Source organism: Tachyglossus aculeatus, chromosome 11 (assembly GCF_015852505.1).
Source record: "Tachyglossus aculeatus isolate mTacAcu1 chromosome 11, mTacAcu1.pri, whole genome shotgun sequence".
In the NCBI taxonomy this organism is placed as follows: domain Eukaryota; kingdom Metazoa; phylum Chordata; class Mammalia; order Monotremata; family Tachyglossidae; genus Tachyglossus; species Tachyglossus aculeatus.
In genome coordinates, this window is record NC_052076.1 from 41,540,232 (window position 1) to 41,564,977 (window position 24,746).

Below are 24,746 nucleotides of genomic sequence, written 5' to 3' on the forward strand. Positions count from 1 at the left end.
TTAATTTGAGGCTCTTTTACTAGTCCTTCCCTAAAAAAGGCTTGAAATGGAATTACCATTCCATTAGGAGGAGAGGTAAGCTCTTGTCTACCCAGTAAGGTGACCAAACCAGGCCTAAAAAGCTTTTGCTTACTTAATGGCCATCAAGGAGAACAGACTTTATTTTCAATAATTATAAACAATCTCTGAGGGGAGCTATATTTGCCAGGGTACCTATAGCAGTTTGAAAGTTGCTAGTGGGGGCTTTTTGAGAATGAAGTAGCCTTGAGAATAAAGATAAACAATTGTGTAATTTTAGATTAATGTAAACTGTTTGAAATGGGAGGACAATTATCCAATGACCGAGCCTTCTAGTAGACTCTGATCAGATTGGCTTTTTGGTCTAACTTTTAACATTTGTTTGGAACTGTTGCTTTCTTGTCTGAAAAGATTTTCAGGAAAGACTTGTTGAATTTCTCTCTCTTCTGTTCTCTGCAGTCATCCAGCATTTGCCGGGCAGCAATTCATTACGGGGTCATAGATGACAAAGGAGGTCTGGTAGATATCACCCGAAGGGGCAGAGTCCCCTTTTTTGTGAAGTCTGAAAGGAATGGAATTGAATCTTCTAGGTAATTCCTGATTTGGGCCTTATCTCCAGATTTTTGTAGTCCTATGATTCATTGCGCTTTTTTGACATTCATTTAAGCTACCAAGCAGTGGTGTTTGAGTGTTTACTGTGTGCCAAGCACTGCTTAGCACTTGGGAATAATGATGACAATTGCAATAATAAATATGGAATTTAATAAGCAGTTTCTCTGTACTAAGTGCTGGGATAGATACAAAGTATTCAGGTTGGAAACAGTCCCTGCTTCAGTCAGTGTTTATACTGAACAGAGGGCGAACAGATGTTGACTCTCCATTTTACAGATGAGAAAACTGTCCCTGTCCCAGATAGGGCTCACAGACTTAATTCTCATTTTACAGTTGCGAGAACTGAGACACGGGAATAATAATGATAATGATGATGGTATTTAAGTGCTTACTGTGTGCCAGGCACTGTACTAAGTGCTGGGGAAGATGCAAGCAAATCAGGTTGGACACAGTCCCTGTCCCACGTGGGACAGTCTCAATCCCCATTTTACAGATGAGGTAACTGAGGCACAGAGAAGTGAAGTGACGTGCAGGCAAGTGGCAGAGCTGGGATTAGAACTCATGACCTTCTGACTCCCAGGTTTATGCTGTATCCACTAGGCCATGCTGCAAGTGAAGTAACTTGCCCAAGATCACACAGCGGACAAGTGGCCGAACCGGGATTAGAACTCAGGTCCTCTGACTTCTAGCCCTGTGCTCTTTCCATGAGGCCATGCTGCTTCCTTTTTTTATCTAGTCAGTCTCCTAAATTGAGCAAAATTCATCAATTAAAGTAGGCAAAACGTATCTGGACTAAGGGTGGGGATGAGAGCACAAGGCAAGTGTAATGCTGATGAGATTTCAGACTCTTGGAAATATTACATGTCTCTGGTACTTGATTCCATTTGAGAACGTGTCTCTGTTCAGCGACTACTAAGACAGTGATAGCTGGGTGAAGTACGGTCTATTTTTAGAAGGTGGCTATATTCATATTTTTGTGGCTATATTCATATTTTTCCTTTGCTTTACAGTAAATACAAGTCTTCCAACTCCTTCATGGTTTCCAAAGTTACAGGTAAGTAAAGTGGCCTTTATCAATATGCAAAATACAGATTTGTCTGGATTTCTCCCCGGAGTTCTTTGTACTTATATCATTTCCTCTTCTGGGACACATTCATCATGAAAAGGTTTTGAAAAAGCAAAGTGTCTTTGAGAATCTTTTGGGCACTGTGTAATTCTTCCAGCTCTATTGCATTGTAGTGTCCTAAGTGCTTAGTACAGTGCTCTGCACACAGTGGCAGCTCAACAAATCCCATTCATTATTTGAGAATTCAGTCATTTTCCTGGTGATGCCTTTCCAGCAATTTGAACATGGAACTTTTTTTACCCACCTAGTGAAGGCTCTGGTTATTTACCAAAGGGAGGCAAAACAGATATAGCTGGATGTTTGGGGGAGATTTATTTTGGTGAATCCTCATTCATGCAGCAAGGTCGTTGAACATTCACCTGAGAGATCCAGTGACTGAGAGTTGTCATCAAAGGAGCAAAACCATGGTGATTAATCAATCCTATTTATTGAGTGCTTACTGTGTGCCAAGCACTTGAACTAAGTGCTTAGGAGAGTACAATATGATACAGTTGGCAGACATATTTCCTGCCCACAAGGATCAACATAAAGTTTTAGGGATGTCCTTTCATTTGTTTTTCCCACTGATAGCTGTACAAACACACACCTGTAGGGTCTAAATATATATATATTTTTATCATCATCATCATCAATCGTATTTATTGAGCGCTTACTATGTGCAGAGCACTGTACTAAGCGCTTGGGAAGTACAAATTGGCAACATATAGAGACAGTCCCTACCCAACAGTGGGCTCACAGTCTAAAAGGGGGAGACAGAGAACAAAACCAAACATACTAACAAAATAAAATAGAATATCACTTTCGCTTATCACTTTCATTTGCACTTCTGGGGAGAAGTTTGGAGTTTGGGCTGATACATTTTTTTTGTGTGTGTGAGCTGTTCCAGTTTTTGGTTCTTTGTGTGCACTTGTATTAGCCCAAACAATTTAAAGGGCCATAAAGAGGGGATCATATCTAACTCTAACCCCATCACAATCGATGCTTGTGGACATTAATGAGGGTGATGATGCTTTGAGCCCAGCAGGGACAAAGCACTTTGTTAAATCATGAAATCCCAAAGCCTTCAGCTCCCGGATCAGGACAGTCAATTTATGATGCCTGCAAGGACAAGAGTAATTAGTGGCCCACTATCTCTGGTGAAGGTGGTTGTAGGATTGCGCCTGGACCTAAATTTGAGATTTTTTCTTTTTTCATCCATGTCTGCATTACTTTGATATTAAATAAGCAAACAAACACTCACCAAATCCTCCTCTGTCTTGGTAAGGTTTTGAGTTGTCTTCCCATCCATTTTTCCTTTTGAAAAGAATAATTCAGTCTTCAAGCCCAGATGTACTGTTTACATTTATAGTATTTACAGGTCCACTGTTAATACTAAGAAAAAAGTCACTCATATTTTGACCAAAACCAATTCTCAGTTGGCTATTAGGCATTATGCATATGTCTACGTGACTGCAGATACATATTTTGGCTAGAAATAGAACAATGTGTACATTTGTGGATTCCAGCATCTTAACATCCAAACCTTTACCACCTTTTGTTTACTAATATTTGTTCCTGGTGGGTTGAAGGAAATTTTCAGCATAGAATCCTTCTTGTTGGGTGACATTTTGTTCCAGCCTTCCCTAAGTAAATGCAGACAAACAATACTCAAGGGGAATGACTGTTTTGAACGACGGCTTAGATTGTGGATGAAACTCTTACCTTTCCTGAACCCAGGCCCACTAAACACTTAGATACTCACCCCCAGCCTCCATAGCACTTGTGTAGATGTATTTCTAGTCAGGGCCTCCTTTATCTGTATTTTATTTCAATGTCCGTTCCCCATGTAGATTATAAACACTTTAAGGGCAGGGATTTGTCTACTTACTCTACTGTACACTCCCAAAAATTTAGTACAGTGCTCTGCACACAGTAAGTAGTCAGTAAGTACTTTTGATTTTTCTGTAGGCATAAACTTAAACCCATTGACTACCAGAGCTCTTTTTAAACCTTTCTCAACTCGTTTGTTCCCACAGTGCAGACTCTGGATTGTTACAGTACGGTGGCGGAACTGTGTCAGTTTGACAAACCAGGAACCCATTGCCCAAGGTAACACCAAGACAGCAGAACTGAGAGAACTGTTAATAAATCCCTACTCCTCATCCCAGGAAAAGGGTGGTCATGGGTAGTCAACTTCCAAGACTGGTGGAGATTCTCTCCTGGTGTTAGGAATTTAAAGGGATGATCTGGGTCCCAGTAACCTCCGAGTTAAACTGGAGAGGAAGATGAAAAATTTTCTCCATCATCTTATCAGTTTGTCCAAATTCACCTCTTGGCTGAGTCCATAGTCATGTCACTTGTGTCTGGTTTTTATTGAATACTTAGCAGAGAACAGGATTTCGACCTTCATCAGCCAAATTCTTATTATTTTCATTGGAATATGATGACTCTAGTTCCACTTTCTTAACCTAAGTTCATTTGAGACTGTTCTGAGTGAGTTTTCAGCTACTTAAGTTTCTGTAACTCGGGGGCCAGTAATCTGTCTCCACTAAATATTATACACCCCCGTGAATCAGCTTCAGAAATTTGGAAGCCAGGCAGGTGTATTTGCTCTGAAGTATCATAGTAGCGCTTCTAAATTTGCCAATTATTTTGTGCACCAAAAATTAGTGTTGGAATTAACACCCTTTAGATGTGAAAATACAGTACGCCACTAACACCCATTAATCCATTTTTTCTTCTTAAAAATTTTCTTCTTAAAAAGAAAAAGGGCCTTGTGTGGATCCTGATTTTAGGCAGTCAGGTACTCCAAGAACTCAAAAATTCACCTTGTTTTTCTGTAGTCGTTGGATGAAAAGAATAATATAATTTCTATATGTTTTCCAGAATTTACTGTCCAGCTCACTGCAAAAATGAACCATCCTATTGGGCCCCAGTGTTCGGCACCAACATTTATGCAGATGTGAGTATCTTAAACACCTTAATGAGCACTCTTGAAAGCTTCTCATGATCTTGTTTATGAAATGGTGCAATCTAGCAGGAAAAGAGGAAGTCTGATACTTGGCATGTTGGGCAGCTCCCTCTTCCAGTCTGAACCTCAGTTTCCTCAACCTCTATCACTTTCTCCTACTTAAATCTCTAGGTTTGGATGAGTATTCATTAGTTAGCTAAGGACCTTGAGCTCTCTGGGAAATCAGTTTTCTGCTTTTCCCACTGGCAAAGGTACTGTTCAACTGGTAATTTGCCTCATAAAAATTCTGGTATGTAAGTGCTTACTGTGTCTCAAGAACTGAAGTAGGTATAAGATAACCAGCTCAGATACAGTCCCTCTCTCACATGGGGCTCACAGCATAAGGAGGTTAAAGAGGAACAGGTATTTAACCCTCATTTTACAAATAAGAAGCAGTGTGGCTCAGTGGAAAGAGCCCGGGCTTGGGAGCCAGAGGTCATAGGTTCTAATCCCGGCTCCACCACTTGTCAGCTGTGTGACTTTGGCCAAGTTATTTAACTTCTCTGGGCCTCAGTTACCTCATCTGTAAAATGGGGATTAAAACTGTGAGCCCCACGTGGAACAACCTGATCACCTTGTATCCCCCCTCCAGCGCTTAGAACAGTGCTCAGCACATAGTAAGCGCTTAACAAATGCCATTATTATTATTATTAAATGAGGAAACAGAGAGGCACAGGGAAGTGGGGAGAGGGAGGAGGTTGCTTCTCTTTTTTTAATGGTATATGTTAAGTCCTTGCTATGTTCCAGGCATTGTACTAAGTAAGCACTGGTGTAGATACAAGCTAATCAGGTTGGACATAGTCTATGCCCCACATGGGGCTCACAGTCTTAGTCCCCATTTATAGATGAGGTAACTGAGGTACAGAGAAGTAAAGTGATTTGCCTGGGGTCACACAGAAGACAAGTGGTGGGACCCATATTAGAACCCAGGTCTGTCCGTTGTCCACTAGGCCACAGAGCAGTGGCAATGGGCATATGGGGGAGAAGGGCTCTGGCTGCAGGGAAGGGCGAGAGGAAGAAGAAGGGGGCTAGTAGACTCTGGGGAAAGGGCTGCTGGTTACAGGAGGATCTAGAGGCTCCAGAAGTAGGGGAAAAACAATTTACCCTGGGGAAGGTAAGACAGAGGGGTGACTTAATCATCTTCATGCCTTAGAATAATAATAATAATAATAATGATGGCATTTATTAAGCGCTTACTATGTGCAAAGCACTGTTCTAAGCGCTGGGGAGGTTACAAGGTGATCAGGTTGTCCCACGTGGGGCTCACAGTCTCAATCCCCATTTTACAGATGAGGTAACTGAGGCCCAGAGAAGTTAAGTGACTTGCCCAAAGTCACACAGCTGACAATTGGCTGAGCCGGGGTTTGAACCCATGACCTCTGACTCCAAAGCCAGTGCTCTTCTCCACTGAGCCACGCTGCTTCTCTGGAGAAGGGTTTCTCTCCAGGAATGTTAACCAACCATTCTCCTTTTCCAAAGTGGGCAGAACAAAAAGAAATGGGATTTCATTGCAGCACTTAAAAATAAGGATCTTTTTCAGAAATCAATCAATCGTATATATTGAGCGCTTACTGTGTGCAGAGAACTGTACTAAGCGCTTGGGAAGTACAAGTTGGCAACATATAGAGACAGTCCCTACCCAACAGTGGGCTCACAGTCTAGAAGGGGGAGACAGAGAACAAAACCAAACATATTAACAAAATAAAATAAATAGAATAGATATGTATAAATAAATAGGGTAATAAATATGTACAAACATATATACAGGTGCTGTGGGGAAGGGAAGGAGGTAAGACGGGGGGATGGAGAGGGGGATGAGGGGGAGAGGAAGGAGGGGGAAATAATAATAATGATGGTATTTAAGCGCTTACTATGTGCCGAGCACTGTTCTAAGTGCTGGTGTAAATATAAGGTAATCAGGTTGTGCCACATGGGATCACAGTTTTAATTCCAATTTTACAGATGAGGTAGCTTGAGGCCCAGAGAAATGAAGTGACTTGCCCAAAGTCACACAGCTTACAAGTGAAGTAGCATGGCTCAGTGGAAAGAGCACGGGCTTGGGAGCCAGAGGTCATGGGTTCTAATCCCTGCTCCACCACTTGTCAGCTGTGTGACTTTGGGCAAGTCACTTAACTTCTCTGGGCCTCAGTTACCTTATCTGTAAAATGGTGATTAAGACTGTGAGCCTTACGTGGGACAAGCTCATCACCTTGTATCCCCTCCAGCGCTTAGAACAGAGCTTTGCACATAGTAAGCGCTTAACAAATGCCATTATTATTATTAAGTGGCGGAGCTGGGATTAGAACCCATGACCTCTGACTTCCTAGCCTGTGCTCTTTCCACTAAGCCACATTATTACACCTTAGAATGGGTCCTTGAAGGAAATTGCAGTGTCTCCTTCCCTAGAGCTCTCTGAGGCTGAGATATCCATCTCTCTACGGTAGTTTAGTGGCAGTATCCCTGGAAGCAGGGGAATGGACATGATGACCTCTATCTGAATGCTCTGGCAATGAAGGCAAGAATGTTCACTCCTTGAACACAGAGTCATATAAGAAAGTCAGCCTCAAGGCCCCTACCATTTCGAGGACCAAGCCCAGCATGACACCTTTTCTCTTCCTGTTGTTCTAAAGAGAGTCATGAAATAATTTTTGAACACTCAGAGGTAGCTACTAGAGTCCTGTGCATGGGGCTGGAGGATGAGGGTGTGTTAGCCAGCCAGTGGCCAGGGACCCCGCCATGAAGCAGTGAGTTGCACATTTCCGCTGCCACCCGCCCCACTCCCCAATTCATTTGCTCTGCCACCCCCCCCCCCCCCCACCCCGGGCCCTGCTCCTCTCCAGCTCTGCCTGCAAGCTGAAGGGGGTTGACCCACATTTAAAATAGTAGCAGTTGGGGAGGGAAACTGGAAGAATTGATTCTGGATTATGTCAGGGAAACGTCAGCTTGAGGAGAAAGTGAATGAGGATCATCTTGGCCCCAAAAGAACAGGATCAGGAGGGAAGAGGTAGAAAAGCTCTTTGAGTTAGTGATAAACCCCAGGGCCCTGGAGCTGGGACAGAGCAAACAAACAGATGCTCAGTGGATTGCTGAGTGGGCGCCTTGGGCCAAAAGCAGCAGTAGGAAGAACAAGCCCAGCCTGGTTCGGAGGAGGCAGATTGTGAGGAGGTAGGGGAAGTGGAAAGAACCAGGCAGGTTCTTGAATCGCTGGTGGATGTGCATGGAAGCTCCTTTCTGAACCTGCAACAGGTTAGGAGGCCCAGGTCCCAGAGACTCTTCTTAGTTAGGCCCAGAAGTAAAACTTCACTGAAAAATGTTCAGTGGTGTGTGTCTCTCTCCTTGGAATCTTTATTGCCTCTTGGTGGTGGTTCCACTTGGTCTCACAGTTTATGACATTTTCAGGGAACAGCATTGCGTTCACTATGTGAGAGAGCTGTACTGGGTTCTAAGGAAAGCATATTTAAAGTAACCAAAGGGAAGAGAGCTAGCTTGGCAGATATGCAGAGGGAGGGCATTCCAGGCCAGGGGAGGACGTGGGCCAGGGGTCGTCAGCGGGACAGGTGAGAACAAGGTATAGTGAGGAGGTTAGCAGCAGAGGAGTGGAGTGTATGGGCTGGGCTGTAGAAGGAGAGAAGGGAGGTGAGGTAGGAGGGGGTGAGGTGATGGAGAGCTTTGAAGCTGAGAGTGAGGAGTTTTTGCTTGATGTGTAAGTTGACTGGCAGCCACTGGAGATTTTTGAGGAGGGGAGTAACATGCCTAGAGCATTTCTGCACAGAGATGATCTGGGCAGCAGCGTGAAGTATAGACTGAAGTGGGGAGAGACAGGAAGATGGGAGATCAGAGAGGATGCTGATACAGTAATCCAGTCGGGATAGGATGAGAGATTGAACCAGCAAGGTTCAATCTCATGCTGTCATCCCCTGCTGGTGGAGAACTTGAATATGGAAAGAATGGCTTCCTGTGGCTTGTTCCTAAACTTAAAGTTCATTCTTGGGGATTTTTCACCCAAGCCTGAGAAAAATGGAATCCACTGAGAAATTCCTGGAGGGTTAACCTTAGATTTAGAAACAACAAGCTATGAAAATCCACAACCACTCCTTCCCACCCCTGAAGTCCCTACCAAATGAGATGGACGGAGGGCCAACAGGAGTTGAGGGGTCACTGCCCAAAGCCTTTGGAATCCCTGGTTGCTCATCAGCTTTGAAGACTTCTCTCCTAACCAACAGCACAGGTCTGTTCTGGGCTGGTGTTTGCTCACAGAAGTAGAGAAACCATTTCTTGAACTAGGAAGAAAGATCCTGAGGAAAGAGCATACCTTGGGTCGGGCTCAAAATGCCATTTGCAAAGAAGTAAAGGGATTGAGGTGATGACTTGATCTGTGGAGCCTAAGATCCAGGGACGAGTTTTTGACTACTGAAATTCTATAGGGTGCTGGGCAACTGAGGGAAGAAATGAAGGAAAAGACATGAGAAAATCTAGGATTCTCAAGTCCCAGAGTAAGCCTCCCCCAAAAAGGCTATTTCCAGAGAGAAGAAAAATCCTTAGCTTTTGCCCAGCTTCTGGGGCTGGATGGATGCTTAAAAATAGACAAATTAAATCCACATTTTGCCCAGAAACTTTGGATATAAAGAACGGGTCTTCTCTGTCTCCAGAAGTATGCACTGTGTGCTTCATTTGGGACAGAGTGCACTGTGGCCGGTCATTCAGTTGGCAGGAATGCTCAGTGACATGGATGGCCAGGCAGCCAAGAGATACTGTGCACTGTTGGAGGGGATGTTTTGTGCTATGGGACAGGGAGGAGGAGGAAAGGATGTGATGTGCTTCAGATGGGTGTTCATCTGAACCATCCTTAAGCACTCCCCAGCCGATCACTTAAAAGTAATTCTCAGGAAGTTTGAATTCTGCTCTTTTTGAAACACAGTCTCTTTTCTTGTGAGGGTGGGGAGGTCAAGGGAGGAGAAACCCTATTGGCTCAGGCAGGAGATTTCCAGCTTGCCCAGGTCCCAAAGGAAAGACAGGCTCTCTACTTGACTGTGCAGGAGTTTGGGGTGTTTTTTCATACCCAGATGTATGCCAAATGCTTTGGGCTGAGCAAAAACCCAAGCCATATTTTACTGAGGACATTTCCCTCGTCATCTGCAGCTCCCCTGTGGTATATTCTGTAAGAAACGTCATCGGTTCATGACTCCTAGAAACTTAGCTCTCCACAGAGCCATTTGGCTCAGTGTCTTCTCAGTTACCCATTGTCCCTTTTGCTGTTTTTCATCTCGGAACTTGGTGGTTGGGTTTTGCCAAGAGCAAGCAGGACACAGGGTGTGAAAGTTTCTAAAACCAGAAGGCACCTATGGGTCCCATCTTGGGTAAACTATGCCCCTTCTTTGGAAGAGCTATTGAAGGGCACTCTTCTCCAATGAAGGGAATCTCTTTGCATCTTTCCCTTGATGGACTTGTGAATTTTGGAAAGAGAAGTTGGCTGTGGCATTTCAGTATAGGGCAAGGAAAAGATGTTTGATGTGGCCTTGTAGGAGAAGTAATAATGGGAAATGGACTTCCATTACTGCGGGAGGTATTGCAAATTGATCGTACTCTCCACAAGGAATGAGTGATAAGGGAATGCTTTACCAAGGGAAGTTGGGCACCCTTCTACTGTAGAGATTTTAGAGGACAAAATCCCTTATAGGCCTGGGATTCTATAGCCCAGAGGTGTGGGAATAACAACAACAAATTTTAGAAATTCTGGTTGCATCAGAATCCAGAGGTGCAGAGAGCACAGTCTGTACTTCAAAGCTCTGAAAGAGGAAGGGTGGGAAAGGAAGGGAGTAAGAGGAAGGAAGAGTTTTACCGAACCACAAAATATCAGAATGTTGTCTCCTGTTAGAGGTGCCATATTCTCATTCGATTCATGATGGGATTTATGGAGAGGAAAATTAGTGGCCCATCTGTGTTCAGGAATACTTAGGAGAGGAGAGGACAAAATTAGGTGTCTGGGGATAAGAGATAAAGTTTTTTTGGCTTCTAAGCATTTCTCATTGGAGAGGCAATTAGTTCAGAGGAATTTCCTGAAGAAGGAAGCTTGCATAATGAACCTGATTTTATCACCAGTGGAAACCACACTTCTCTGACAAACCCCAAGAGTGTATTACAGGTAAACAACCATAGAGTTACCAAATAGAAACTACAAAGACGCAACAATTTCTCAAAGCAACTTCCTTCAGATCAGCCCACAGAGAAGAATAGCACCTTTTTATCAAAAATTGTCAACATTTTATCCGTCATTTCTCTTATTATTAATAATAATAATAATGTAATTTATTAAGTGCTTACTATGTGCAAAGCACTGTTATAAGCATTGGACAAGTGCATCTTACCAAATGCACAATTTGAAAATGAAATAAATATTCCCTTCAGTTTTCTTGACACAAAGCATTACCCACTCCCTCTAAATGAGTGAGGACCTATTTTCAGTGCTGAACCAAAACCTCCAATTCTCAATAAACTTATTTTAAAGCTTATTATAAATTTAGCCAGATTGCACTGGACAAGGTGCTGTAAACACCCAAATTACAAATAAATTATAGTTTGCAATAAGTTTGTCTTGCCCAACAGGAGAATTGAGAATGTTGAAAGTGAACAAACTGCTTGAGAACATGTTTAGACTCATCCCTTTGTTTATGCCTTTTTATGTTCATTTTTTGAGGATTTTTGCCTTGTACACCCAAGGTTCCTTGGCATTAGATGTTGCAATTCCTTTTTTGGCAAATGAGTAAATGAAGACAGCATGGGGTTGGGCTTTACCCAATGTGATTCAGTGAGTCAGCGGTGGCAGAACAGGAGGACTTCTGATCATTATCAATATTTTTATTCTTATTATATTGAAGTGCTGGGGTAGATAAAAGTTCATCAGATTGGCCATAGTCCCTGTCCCACATGGGGCCTACAGTCTAAGTAGGAGGGAGAACAGGTCCTGCACCCCCACTTTACAGTTGAGGAAACTGAGGCCCAGTGAAGTGACTTGTCCAAGGTCACACAGGCAAATGGCGGAGCTGAGATTAGAACCCAGGTGTTTTGACTCCTAGGCCTGTAATCTTTCTACTAGACCTTAGTCTTTCTATTCACCGTGACTGAGTCTGCACTCCAGCTAGGCTACAGTGCCTCTTAATTTGAAGTCCTAAATCTTGAGAGGAAAGGGAGACACTCAGACATTTTTGTCAAACACAAGGCTGGGTGGTTAATGCAGCAGCGATAGTATTCTTCTGTGGGGTGACTTTCATACTGACAGGTTGCAAGAGTGCTATGCCAACGGCTTTCTAAGAAAGAAGGGCAAGGGCAGTTTAACCTATAGGGGTCAACTGCAAGTTTCACATAGGCAAAAGAGAATCAGGATGGGGAAAAGAAGCACTAAGAAATGACCTCTTAAACTCTGTTTCCAAGCAGATATCAGAGGGAGGCTTTCCCAGTCCACTAGTGCAGTTTCATTTTCTGAGCCAACTTTAGATTTATAAATTACCCAATACAGTCTAGAACAAATTCAGAGCATCTCTTTTAGACAAACTGTTCCATTGCCGGGTTTACCATAAATAGAAGCAAAATCAAACAGTGAAAAGCTGCCAGGAGATAGGTTATCCAAAATAATAAAAACATAGGGATTAGGAAAATCTACCTTTTATGGACAGGGAGGAAATTGTGTAAACTATAGGATTCCAAGGAAATCTAAACAAATTCTTTTGAGATTTGTAAAATTGCACCCGCATTTGACCCTGAGGATGGATCTGGAAAGTAGATTCGTTTTTTCTACATTTCAATATTCTTAAAAATATTTTTGAGACTATTGATAGCTGCATATAAATCTTGGTACCCTAAATTATGATCAAGTTCTGGCATTCAGTGTTGCTTCTTGGCTTTCTGTGTATGTATCTGTCATATCAACGTGCTGGTAAAAATGCATGTTCCTATGAAAGCCTAACAGATATAATCAAGAGGAAAAATTGGTAAAAGAACATTTTTGTTGCTTAGGTTACACTTCTTGAAGGCAGGGAAAATGCCTCAGTGGAATTTATGGAGTGCTTACTCTGTGTAGTGCACTGTACTAAGTGTGTAGGAAAGTACAGTAGAGAGTTGGAAAACACATTCTTTGCCTGCCAGGAGCTTGCAGTAGAGAGGGGGTGACAGACATTAATAAAAATACTTCTTACTCCTGAAATACTTTCCTAAGTGCTTAGTGCACTGCACCCAGTTGATCCTTAGTAAATGCCATTACTCCTACCACTCACTATTGTGACATTGAATTTTTAGACGTCAACATTTACTTCGGGAAGAGTAAAAAAAAGTTCTTGCAATATGTTTAACCTCAAAGGATTGTGAAGAGCAATTCTCTTCATTCATGGCCCTCGATTGACATTCAAAGAGGTCCATGGCCTTCACCATGGTACTGATGTTACATAAGACTTAAGATGACCTGGGCACTCTGAAAAGCCAAAAAATGACCTAATAATGTGGGAGTAGTTCCATATGTTGGATTCTGAAGCTGGGGAAGTCCCCACGTGCCACCTTAAAATCCTTTCCTGATTTTGCTAAGCATTGTTGAGTCTCTTGGTTAATCAATTCTATTTCACTCTTCCAGAATTCTAGTGTTTGCAAGACAGCAGTGCACGCTGGAGTCATTAAAGATGAAACTGGAGGGTACGTCGATGTGATGCCCGTAGATAAGAAGAAGATTTATGTCGGTTCAATGAGGAATGGCATTCAGTCTGAAAGGTAGGACCATATCTTTTCTACTCTTGGAACACTTGGACTGTTAATGTCTACCCAGGCTCTGGAGAAGCCAGAAAATGTAAATTAAAGGGAAACGGGTGATACTTGAGCTAACTCAAATATTTTACTTTCAGCTTAGTTTCATTCATTCCTATCTTTTGCACACTCCTGACCCTCTGTGAGTTAAGAATGTGGATGTTTTGTAAGACTCTTCCACAAACTGAGTCTTGGTGGAGTAGTTGTCTGGCTGACGATCCTGCACTGAAGGTCAATCCGAGAGCATTTTAAAATGTGCAAAATGGTTTGTCACAATTTCCGCCTGGGTTTTCCATTGAAGTCATTGCTAATGGATGTCAGCAAACCAGATTCCCAGAGCCCATAGCTATGGCCTGATTGTCCTGGAATATTAACTCCATTCTGCAGATAAGCACATGGCCTGTTACAAATTACTCTTTCTCTCCCATCTTTTGGAAACACGGCAGACTTTATGAAAGGAAATGCCATTGGCTCAATGGAAGGGAAATTGAGATGCTGATTAAGTGGAATTTTTGGCCTACAGAGAAAGAAAATCCCAAGGGATAAACAAATGGGCTTTTGAAAAGGGAAATGACACCCTTGAGAGAGAGTGAGCTCAAGCTGGCTTGGTGCTAGAATGTGAGCATTTTTCCATGACTGCTCTTGGCACTGAGGAACTGGGATTTCAAGAAAGAATACTGAGCAGGTTTCTTGCCCCCTGGATATCATATCATTTTCTTTAGATGTAGATCTTGATAATAAGGGAATTATTCATTAGGTTAATCTCCATAATTTAATGGGAATATGAAGATACCAAACATAAAAATATGCACAGAATTCAAAGGTCCTTAGATTAGATAACCTTGGCCCTAGTTCTGGAACCAGTTACATCTGAAAAAAGGGGCTCATCTACAAAAAACTAGGGAAGGAAAAGAGGTTACTGACCCTATTTCATCCTAGGGTTGTTACTGAGGTCTACTGAAAGGGCTTTACGGTAGAAAGATTTAAAGTGATGGATTCCTGCCTCCCCCCCAGTGCATCAATCAAGTAATCAATAATATTTACTGAGCACCTATTGCATGCAGAACACTGGCATCCTCCTTTCTCCTGGAGCTCCCCAAAAACATCAGAGATCCTGTGACAGCCTGATTTTCAGCTTGGCTATGAAAATGGAACTGACAAAAGTCTGTGTGTTAATTTCTTTTTTGTCATTTAACTTGACTCCATGCACCAGGCCTCACAACAGTTTACACAACACTTTCCTACCCACCCTTTGCTTCTCCAAATTCCTAAATCCAAAACCAAGTGAGAAGTGCAGCATTTGCTTTCCAAACTATGGTACAGGGTTTCATGACTGAACCAAGTGAAATGAAGACTAGAAACTGTCCCTGTGACAGTGAAGATTTCTAGCGTGTTGGCTCCTATTAGTGTACCACCCTCTTCCGCCCCCCAGAAACCCCTCATCATGTATGTCAGCTTGGGAAATATCTGTGAAGATAAGGAGGGAGGTGTGAACTGTGGCAGTGGGCAAGTGGGAAGAGTAGTCTGTTTTCCAAACAGGATTAAGGACCATCCAAGATAAAACTAGGGTTTGGGAGTAGAAGGTGACAAGATGGGGCCATAAAAGATGGGGTCAGGGGTTCGAATCCCGGCTCTGCCAATTGTCAGCTGTGTGACTTTGGGCAAGTCACTTAACTTCTCTGTGCCTCAGTTCCCTCATCTGTAAAATGGGGATTAAGACTGTGAGCCCCCTGTGGGACAACCTGATCACCTTGTAACCCCCCCAGCGCTTAGAACAGTGCTTTGCACATAGTAAGCGCTTAATAAATGCCATTATTATTATTATTATTATTATAAAAAAAAAGTGTGAAAGTGCTCTGCACACAGTAAGTGCTCAATAAATAATAATAATAATGGTATTTGTTAAGGGCTTACTATGCGCCAGGTACTAAGCACTGGGGCCTACAAGCACATCGAGCACGTCAGGTTGGACACAGTCCCTGGCCCATTCATTCATTCATTCAATTGTATTTATTGAGTGCTTACTGTGTGCAGAGCACTGTACTAAGCGCTTGGGAAGTACAAGTTTGCAACATATAGAGACGGTCCCTACCTAACAGCAGGCTCACAGTCTAGAAGGGGGAGACAGACAACAAAACAAAACATGTAAACCAAATGAAATAAATAGAATAAATATGTACAAGTAAAATAGAGTAATAAATATGTACAAACATATATACATACCTCCTTCCCCTCCCCACAGCACCTGTATGTAAGGTGGGGGGATGGGGAGGAGGAGGGGGGGGGAGAGGAAGGAGGGGGCTCAGTCTGGGAAGGCCTCCTGGAGGAGGTGAGCTCTCAGAAGGGCTTTGAAGGGAGGAAGAGAGCTAGCTTGGCGGATGTGCGGAGGGAGGGCATTGCAGGCCAGGGGGAAGACGTGGGCCGGAGGTCGACAGCGGGACAGGTGAGAACGAGGCACAGTGAGGAGATTAGCAGCAGAGGAGTGGAGGGTGTGGGCTGGGCTGTAGAAGGAGAGAAGGGAGGTGAGGTAGGAGGGGGCGAGGTGATGGACAGCCTTGAAGCCGTGGGTGAGGAGTTTTTACCTGATGTGGAGGTTGATTGGTAGCCACTGGGAGATTTTTAAGGAGGGGAGTAACATGCCCAGAGCGTTTCTGCACAAAGACGATCTGGGCAGTGGCATGAAGTATGGATTGAAGTGGGGAGAGACAGGAGGACGGGAGATCGGAGCGGAGGCTGATGCAGTAATCCAGTTGGGATAGGATGAGAAATTGAACGAGTAGTATAGCAGTTTGGATGGAGAGGAAAGGGCAGATCTGGGCAGTGGCATGAAGTATGGATTGAAGTGGGGAGAGACAGGAGGACGGGAGATCGGAGCGGAGGCTGATGCAGTAATCCAGTCGGGATAGGATGAGAAATTGAACGAGTAGTATAGCAGTTTGGATGGAGAGGAAAGGGCAGATCTTGGTGATGTTGCAGAGGTGAGACTGGTAGGATTTGGTGATGGATTGGATGTGAGGGGTGAACGAGAGGAGCAGAGTCTAGGATGACACCAAGGTTGCGGGCTTGTGAGACGGGAAGAATGGTAGTGCCGTCAACAGTGATGGGAAAGTCAGGGAGAGGGCAGGGTTTGGGAGGGAAGATAAGGAGTTCAGTCTTGGACATGTTGAGTTTTAGATGGCAGGCAGACATCCAGATGGAGATGTCCTGAAGGCAGGAGGAGATATGAGCCTGGAGGGCGGGAGAGAGAGCAGGGGCAGAGATGTAGATTTGGGTGTCATCAGCGGAGAGATGATAGTTGAAGCCATGGGAGTGAATGAGTTCACCAAGGGAGTGAGTGTAGATAGAGAACAGAAGGGGACCGAGAACTGACCCTACAGTAAGGGGATGGGAGGGGGAGGAGGAGCCCGCAAAAGAGACTGAGAATGAATGGCCGGAGAGATAAGAGGAGAACCAGGAGAGGACGGAGTCTGTGAAGCCAAGTTTGGATAGCTTGTTGAGGAGAAGGGGGTGGTCCCACATGGGGCTCACAGTCTCAATCCCCATTTTACAGATGAGGTAACTGAGGGAAAGAAAAGTGAAGTGACTTGCCCAAGGTCACACAGCAGACAAGTGGCGGAGTCGGGATTAGAACCCATGACCTCCTGGCTCCCAAGCCTGTGCTCTCTGCAATGTCATGCTCCTTCTCAGTCAATCGATTGATTGATTGAAAGCATCCTTGCCAGTCCTGCCAGTGTCTGCAGTCTGCTGGGGAAGGCTTGGCCTCCTGACTTCCTTGAATGCTAGTTCCTTCCCCTGGTCCTTGTCCTTGGGGGTGGAACGTAGGGGTCGGCTGCCCCGTCACGTCAGTTCCCATGCACAGACGCCATTCAGGGCCCAGGGTTCACCTGGCAGAGTCCCAGACATATGAGGTTGAATGGATGGACTGTGAGAAAAGCCAAGGGCTTAATCCCCCAACACTGCAGGAAGGATGTCTCCTAAGACTGACGGCAGAAAAGACCGAGGAGAGATCTGTGCAGGGCTCACTTCTCTCCTCCTATTTCTTTTTTTTTTAAATGAACCTTCCCTTCACCCTTCTGCCCCAGGAGCAACTGGTTGAGAAATATTCCCAGAGACAGCTCCCATCGGGTGGCTGTGGGAACAGGAGTCCCGGGACCCACTCCAAAAATGGAGCGGTGGGGTTTTTTTCCGGAAATTTCAGGAACGGACGCAAAGTGCAAAAGGGTTGTATGGGCTTGTGGATATAAAGTGAAAATGGATTTTTGTCATTTAGATAAATGTGTAAAGCTGGCCAGATTGCATTTTAGCCAATAGGTTTGCAAAGGGACAACACTAAGGAAACTTCTCCTCTGAAGGAAGGACTCTTTTTAGAAGCTTTGTAACCCAGCTTGTGCATTTGGGAGTGAACTAAACTGTCAGGAGATGCTGTTGCCCCGGCTCCACCTCCACTTTGAGCCTGGCTAGTCATGAAGTGTTTGGGACTTTGGCTTTGATTCAGCAAGAGCAGAGGGACCAGGGGCGTGGGAGGAAGGGGGCTGGAAATGGAGGGAGCATACATGACTTGAAATCCAGAGATTTGCAGCCTTGAAGTACCAGACAGACTACTGTGCGTAAGCAGATTTAGAGTATGGAACCCTGGAGCTTTTCCAACCCAGACTGGAAACCAGAGACTCCACTCTAATTTTGGAGCTTGGTCAAAATCTGTCTTTTGCAACTCGGTCTGCCCCATCTCCAAAGATGGCAAGAGAGGTTTCATCCTCCCATTAACCTGTCTGTCTGCCTCTGTTGGCCCCTCTCTCTATTTCTCCCTCTGACGCTTTCTCGAGCTCTATCCCTCTTTGACTCTTTCTCTCGGCTCTCTCTCCAAATCTCTCTCTCTCTCTCTCTCTCTCTCTGTTTCTCTCTGTCTCTGGCAATCTCTCTGACTCTCTGATGACTGTCTCTGACTCTGATGACTGTCTCTTTCCTTCTCTGTCTCTCTCTGACTCCACTTCTCTCTCTGCCTTTCTCTGTTTCCCTCCCTCTTTCCCCACTGCCGTAGCCCAGTATTTCACTCTGAACATCTCCGCACTGGGCTGTGAGTTTGGGCATCAGTAAAATTGGGGCATCAGCCATGAAAGGGTATAAATTGGACAGGATCCCAGCTTTGGGATTATTTTTTTAGAGTGTCCCATTTTGAACAGACATGTGGAGAAGAAGCTGGAAAATGTTACTGTCAGCTACCAGGAGGGACAGGGGCTCTGGAACCTTTCACCTCACCACTTAAATCCATGGCCAGAAAAGCTCCATTGGGCAGTGAACATTGTGAGGAACAGTGACAATTCTTCTGCACTACTTATCTTTTTTTATCTTAATGACAGATAACAGGAATTTGGTTGTGTTTTCTGAACATTCATCCCATTTTTTTGTGGCCGGGGGGAGATTTCCAGAGACAGAAACTCTAGGGCTGTCAACTCCAGATCTAATCGGCTCTGTAGTTTAACCAAATTTGAGACAGTCCTTCATTCTCCAAGATCCTGAGGAATCTGAGCTGTAGACTTCCTGTCTCCTCTGCCAGTCTCCTTCTCTGTCTCCTTGGTGGGCAACTCCACAACCACCGTAAATGACAGTTGAAACAGCTGTTCCGTTATAAAACGCATGTTTTTTACTCCCTCCAAACTTCCTCAAACTGTTTGCCTCTGGGCATTGAATTTCAAATGTGGATTCCCTGCCTAAATGTGATTTTTTTTTTCTTTTTATAACTTTAAATGATGCCAAGTGAGTGTGTCAAGTATGCAAGCTCACATCCCTGCTTCAAAGCCACCACACTGCTTGGCAGAAAGGGCAGTCTTGAGTCAGTCAGTTGGTTAATGGTTAGTTCCACACCTCCTGCCTGACAGAGGGAGGAAAGATGGGAGGAGGGGGCTGGGGAGGCAGTTTTTCTAGACAGTGGTTGCCTGTCAGGATACCTGACTGACCTAGGATCAGCAGAAGATGGGCACAGGGTCATTCATTATTATTATGATCATTCTTATTAAGGTATTTAAGTGCTTACCATGTGTCAGGTAGATACTGTTCTAAGCACTAGGGTAGGTACAGTCAGGCACAGCCCCTGTCCCACATGGGACTTGTAGTCTAAATAGAAAGGACAATAGGTGTTTAATCCTCATTTGATTGGAAACTGAAACCCAGAGAAGTTAAGTGACTTGCCCAAGGTCACACATCAACTAAGTGGCAGAGCCAACTAGAACCTAGGTTCCTTGACTCTAAGGCCTGTGTTTTTTCCACTCAGCCCTGCTGTTTCTCATCCAAAGAAATCAAAGTCTCTGGGACATACTTCAGAATTGAACCTGTGGAGGAGTTGTTCTGGAACAGAGACAGAAGCAGGGTGATCTTTGTGAATGGGCCTCAGGCCCTCAAGATGTAAACAAGAAAGAGACGGCCATTTGTGTCTCTTCCTCTAGAGATTTCCAAACTGATGATCACTTCCCAGCAGATTTTTTTGCAGTTTAGCTTGTGCTGCCAGGAGCGACGGGTGTGGAAGGGTGTGAAAAGGCCCCTAGAAAAGCTAACTCATATCTCTAAAAAGGGAGAAAACTATTCTTCACTATAGGGGACCCCTCCTTTCCCTAAAGCCAGGGATACCAGGAAACTAGAGCAGAGCTAATTTAGGGGTCTTACTCTGTATTGTTTTGGCTAAATATCAGAGGGACCACTTCTTCCAAAATAGCCCCTGCCATCCTACTTTGCAACCCATTTATGAAACAGAGTTAAATCAATTTTTCATTATGGAGCTCATTAGTGGGTTCCTTTCTGGGTCACTTTCAATACAGCTGGAGGGGAAGAGAAAAAATAAAAACCCTCCCTTCTCTTGGCATTGTGTTGCTGGGCATTTTGGGCAGCACTGAGTCACTGAAGCAGGGTGTAACACTGAGCAGTCATTTGCTGTTTAAGTATGAAGTGGTCCTTATAATGCACAAGGACTGAACAGTAATAGGAGCAAGCCAAGCACTCCCTTTCCCTTAATCCCTTCCCACATGAATGTACCTTCTAAAGAGGACCTTTATTTGAGGAGACTTCCTGTAGTCTCTCCTCTGTCTGTTTAGAGACTGTCCTGAGGGGCAGGAAGGGGACATTCATTCAGTCAATCGTATTGAGTGCTTACTGTATGCAGAGCACTGTACTAAGCACTTGAAAAGTACAATTCAGAAATAGACAATCCCTGCCCACGCCAGGCTTACAGTCTAGAAGGGGGAAGACAGACATCAAAACACTCCAGTTACCTGCCTTCTTAACAGGCTTCAGATTTCTTCCAGGCTGCCTTAAAATGGCTGGCCTTCGGGAATGGCAGTGTTTGCCAACCAACCTGGTTTCATGTGTATGTCCGTGTCCTACTTCTAATCTGTTGGGACCATTTTAAGACTTAAAGGAGGTGGAGAGATTTCCACAGCTAGCTTTTCAATTCATTTTTTTTTTCATTCATCTACTTCACATTAACTCCAAAGACAGAGTCATACATAAACCACCCAGGGCAGATGCTCATCTAGCTGATTTGTAGAGCTTTCCAGGGAGAAGATCCCTCCACCACTCTCAGGGATCATAGCTGGCCTCCTTTTAATTTTTCTGATTTTTTTTTATGGTAATAGCCTCTTTCAAGCCTTTCACCATCGAAGAATCGCCTTCACCTTTCACTCCACAATCCAAACTCTGCTTTTGCTGTTGGCGGTTTGCAGTGGAGAGCTTGTTCTATTATTAAACAAAATAGTTGGCAGCAGTTAAAGCTCCCAGCTGCTGCCGGTCTCACTGCCCTGCCAGCCAGTTAGATATTTCAGAAGAGCATTGGTGATGTTTCCTTTACGTTCCAAAAGGACGAGAAAGCCGCCTTTGGTGGCTGTCAAATTGAGATTTCCCTGCTGCAGAGTCAGAAAGATGTCCCAGTCTGATTACTGGCTCATAAACCTGAATAGTGGAGGGGAGAGCCTGTGACAGAGCAGAAGAAGGTTGGTGGCTGAGAGGAAGCCAGAGAGGATGATAGAAGATAATTGGGATCTGAGAGCTTCTGTGAGCCATTTGAACTTCTGGGTGCTGCTGAACTTGGTCCAAGAATCTTCCAAATGTAGAGCTGAGTCGTTAAGCTCCTGAAAGCCCAATTTTTAGCCAACGAGTTCTTGGTTTGTAGCACATTGTTGAGGTGGGTGTGGAGTACAGTGCTCAAGTGCTTAGTACAGTGCTCTGCACACAGTAAGCACTCAACAAATACGATTGAATGAATGAACCTTCCAAGGAAGGTTTGGAAAGAAATATCGGTGCTTATTAATTTAGGTGATGCCTCATTTTCACTGGAGCCAGCTTCAGCGAACATTTACTGCAATATTAGAAACTCCAGGCCCTGGGGGAGGGGGAGGCCTAGGTCCCTGTGTGCTGCAGAAAGGGAAATTTTAGTTCATCTGGGAAGAGAAACTTTGGGAAATTTGCTTTCCATAAAACTAGGGGAGGCCTTTGAGTAGTGTTTCTCATAAATCATCCCCACAGTCATTGGATAATAACTGTCCTCGTGTGAGGGACCCTCGCAGGAGTGTTACTGTCATTCGCTTTCCTTGCTGGCACCAGTTCTGAAGAGCTAGCTACAAAGTAAGCACGTCAGAAGATTCCTGTCTCGTGTCTTGGCTCATGTCTCATGTCTTTATCAAATGATGTACTCCGTTCTGCTTAATATTCCAAAAGGGCACTCAAGGGTAGCCAAATGTGTGAGGCTGTCCAGAAAATATGAGAGCTGGCAATAGAAAACTTTGTCATTGAACATTTTTTTTTTCCCCAGAATGTCTGGTTGCATTTCAAATTTCATGCTCATCTTCTAGACTATAAGCCCGGGTGTGGGCAGGGATTGTCTCTATTGCTGAATTTTACTTTCCAAGTGCTTAGTACAGTGCTCAGCAAACAGTAAGCAGTCAATCAGTATGATTGAATGAAGGAATGAATGAATGCCTTGGTCATCCTCACCATTACCAACAGTGTTTTAGTGAGCATCATGGAGATACTAAGGTCAGACATGAGGAGAGTCGCACCTGTTAGAGCCACCGTTAATATGACAGTAATCTAGGCAGGCAGACACTGTTCTACTTCACACTGCCATGACAAGAAGCTGGTAAAAGAACTTGATAAAAAACTGGAATAAATCAGAGGGTGAGACCATTGGGAGAGTATGAGCTGCTTACGGCCACCAAATTTATGAGTTAACCTAGGTTCAAACAGAGATTTTGCAAAGCAAATGGATTTGCCACAGATTGACTTTTCTGTGCAGAACTTCAGTGGGATAATGTCAGTGACTGAGTTCCCATGGTGTGTTGTGCAGAGATCCCTGGCTCTCTGTCTGAAAAAGAGGATGGCGGATGGAAGACAACTCCTGATTCAGGCTCATGATTCTTTTTCTCTTCCAGCTTGAGGACTCCTCGTGATGGGAAGGCTTTCCGAATCTTCGCGGTGAAGCAGTAGACCTCCAGGGCCAGCAAAGAAGTGCGCTTCTTCAGGAGACTGATTTTCTTAAAACTCTTTTTGTTTTTGTTTTTGCAAGTTGGAGAGGCAGGAAACTTATCAAATGGCATTGGCTATGGCATCCGGTCTGAGCAAACCCGCCCCATTCATCTCCTTTATGGAGAACCACCCAGGTTTTAGCAGCTGCCCACATCTCATCTCCACCAGTTCAGCATCTCTGTTTCTCCCCGGGACATCCGGCATTCAGAGGGAAGGCGCCTAACCCAAGCCATCAGCACTTCCGAACGTGGGCATCCCTTGGTGACACCCTGGGACTGCTGCCAATGCTCAGGTGGCCTGTTAATAGGAGGCTACCTCAAATCTCTGGCAAGCCAACCACCCCCTGATATGGAAGTCAGGCACCTCAGAAACAGAAAGAGAGGAATTTTCTCACAGCTTCATGTGTGTTGGGGGATGAGGGTGGGAAATGGGGGACAGGGCAGAGGGATGGTTTTGTAGAATGTGGTTTGGGATGAAATGGTTTATCGTTTGGTTCAGGCCAGCTCAGCTGGTGAGTTCAGGGTGATATGGCAGGTTATATTGTGGGTGAGAGGGATCGAGTCAGGCAGGATGAAGAATGCGGTGTGCGGAATCGTAAACACAGGAGCTCTACCAATGGAGAAATGTGGGATTAAGTGTTTGCTGGTCAAACAATCTGTAGGGAATAAGAGGCCTGAGTTACCTGTGGGAAAATGAAGGAATAAGGTTCCTGTTCTGGCACATCTCCATGGTACAGCACACAACCGGTTGTTGTTTTTAACAACCCAATGCAGTTTATTCTATACAGCAGTGCTGGTTTTATCTAGTTAAGCAATGATCCAAAAGATCGATGTTATTTTGTCATTCATTTCATTCATGTGAAGTACGTTCGTTTTTCTCTTATGTCTTTTTGTCGAGGGTTGGGGCTGATGGACTTCTTTAGAGCTCAAACTTCATTTGCCAGACCCTGATTTCCAACATTGGTGCATCTGTGAGTGGTATCCAAGATTGATCTTTTTGTAAGATATGGGATTTGAAATGGATTTTTTTTATAATCCTCAGGATCTTTAGGCTCTACTTGGATCTTTAAGATCTTCATAAACATTTTTTTTTTCATGGGTTGGATTTAATTACAATCAGGCAAGAAAAACTTGATCTATCTAAATGTCCTTTTAGAGGATATGCACAGATGTCCCAGCTTTGTGCTCACAAATTCATCCTTGGTTTTAATAGCTGAGTTATAGAGGGTAACCCATGTGAAATATTTCCTACCTGGCTAGATCTGGCTCCAAGAAACAGCATTTGTCAAAGTTTCAAGGCTCAGGAGAACCCTGGGTCACACTAGTTTCTGTAATAATAATGATAGCATTTATTAAGTGCTTACTATGTGCACAGCACTGTTCTAAGCGCTAGGGAGGTTACAAGGTGATCAGGTTGTCCCACAGGGGGCTCACAGTCTTCATCCCCATTTTACAGATGAGGTAACTGAGGCCCAGAGAAGTGAAGTGACTTGCCCAAAGTCGCACAGCTGATAAGTGGTGGAGGCAGGATTTGAACCCATGACCTCTGACTCCAAAGCCCGGGCTCTTTCCACTGAGCCACGCTGCTTCTCCATGTACCATGTTTGGAGGTCTGTCCCCTATTGGAGAACCTTGCTGAAGATCCATTCTGTGAGGTGAATGAGACTTGTTATCTGAGAAGGTGAAATCCCATGAAATATTTAAGAAAATC

General features: G+C 44.2%; 1 protein-coding gene across 1 annotated transcript in view; it reads left to right on the plus strand.

Moving 5' to 3' along the window:
* CRISPLD2 (cysteine rich secretory protein LCCL domain containing 2) overlaps positions 1 to 24,430 on the plus strand; it is a 47,150-nt gene extending 22,720 nt beyond the window's left edge. The window contains exons 10-15 of the mRNA XM_038754759.1: positions 478 to 608; positions 1,641 to 1,684; positions 3,772 to 3,844; positions 4,622 to 4,697; positions 13,363 to 13,496; positions 22,943 to 24,430. Coding sequence (XP_038610687.1) covers positions 478 to 608; positions 1,641 to 1,684; positions 3,772 to 3,844; positions 4,622 to 4,697; positions 13,363 to 13,496; positions 22,943 to 22,997 — 513 coding nt within the window. The 3' untranslated portion in view covers positions 22,998 to 24,430. The remainder of the gene's footprint in view (positions 1 to 477; positions 609 to 1,640; positions 1,685 to 3,771; positions 3,845 to 4,621; positions 4,698 to 13,362; positions 13,497 to 22,942) is intronic.
* The last annotated feature ends 316 nt before the right edge of the window (positions 24,431 to 24,746 follow it).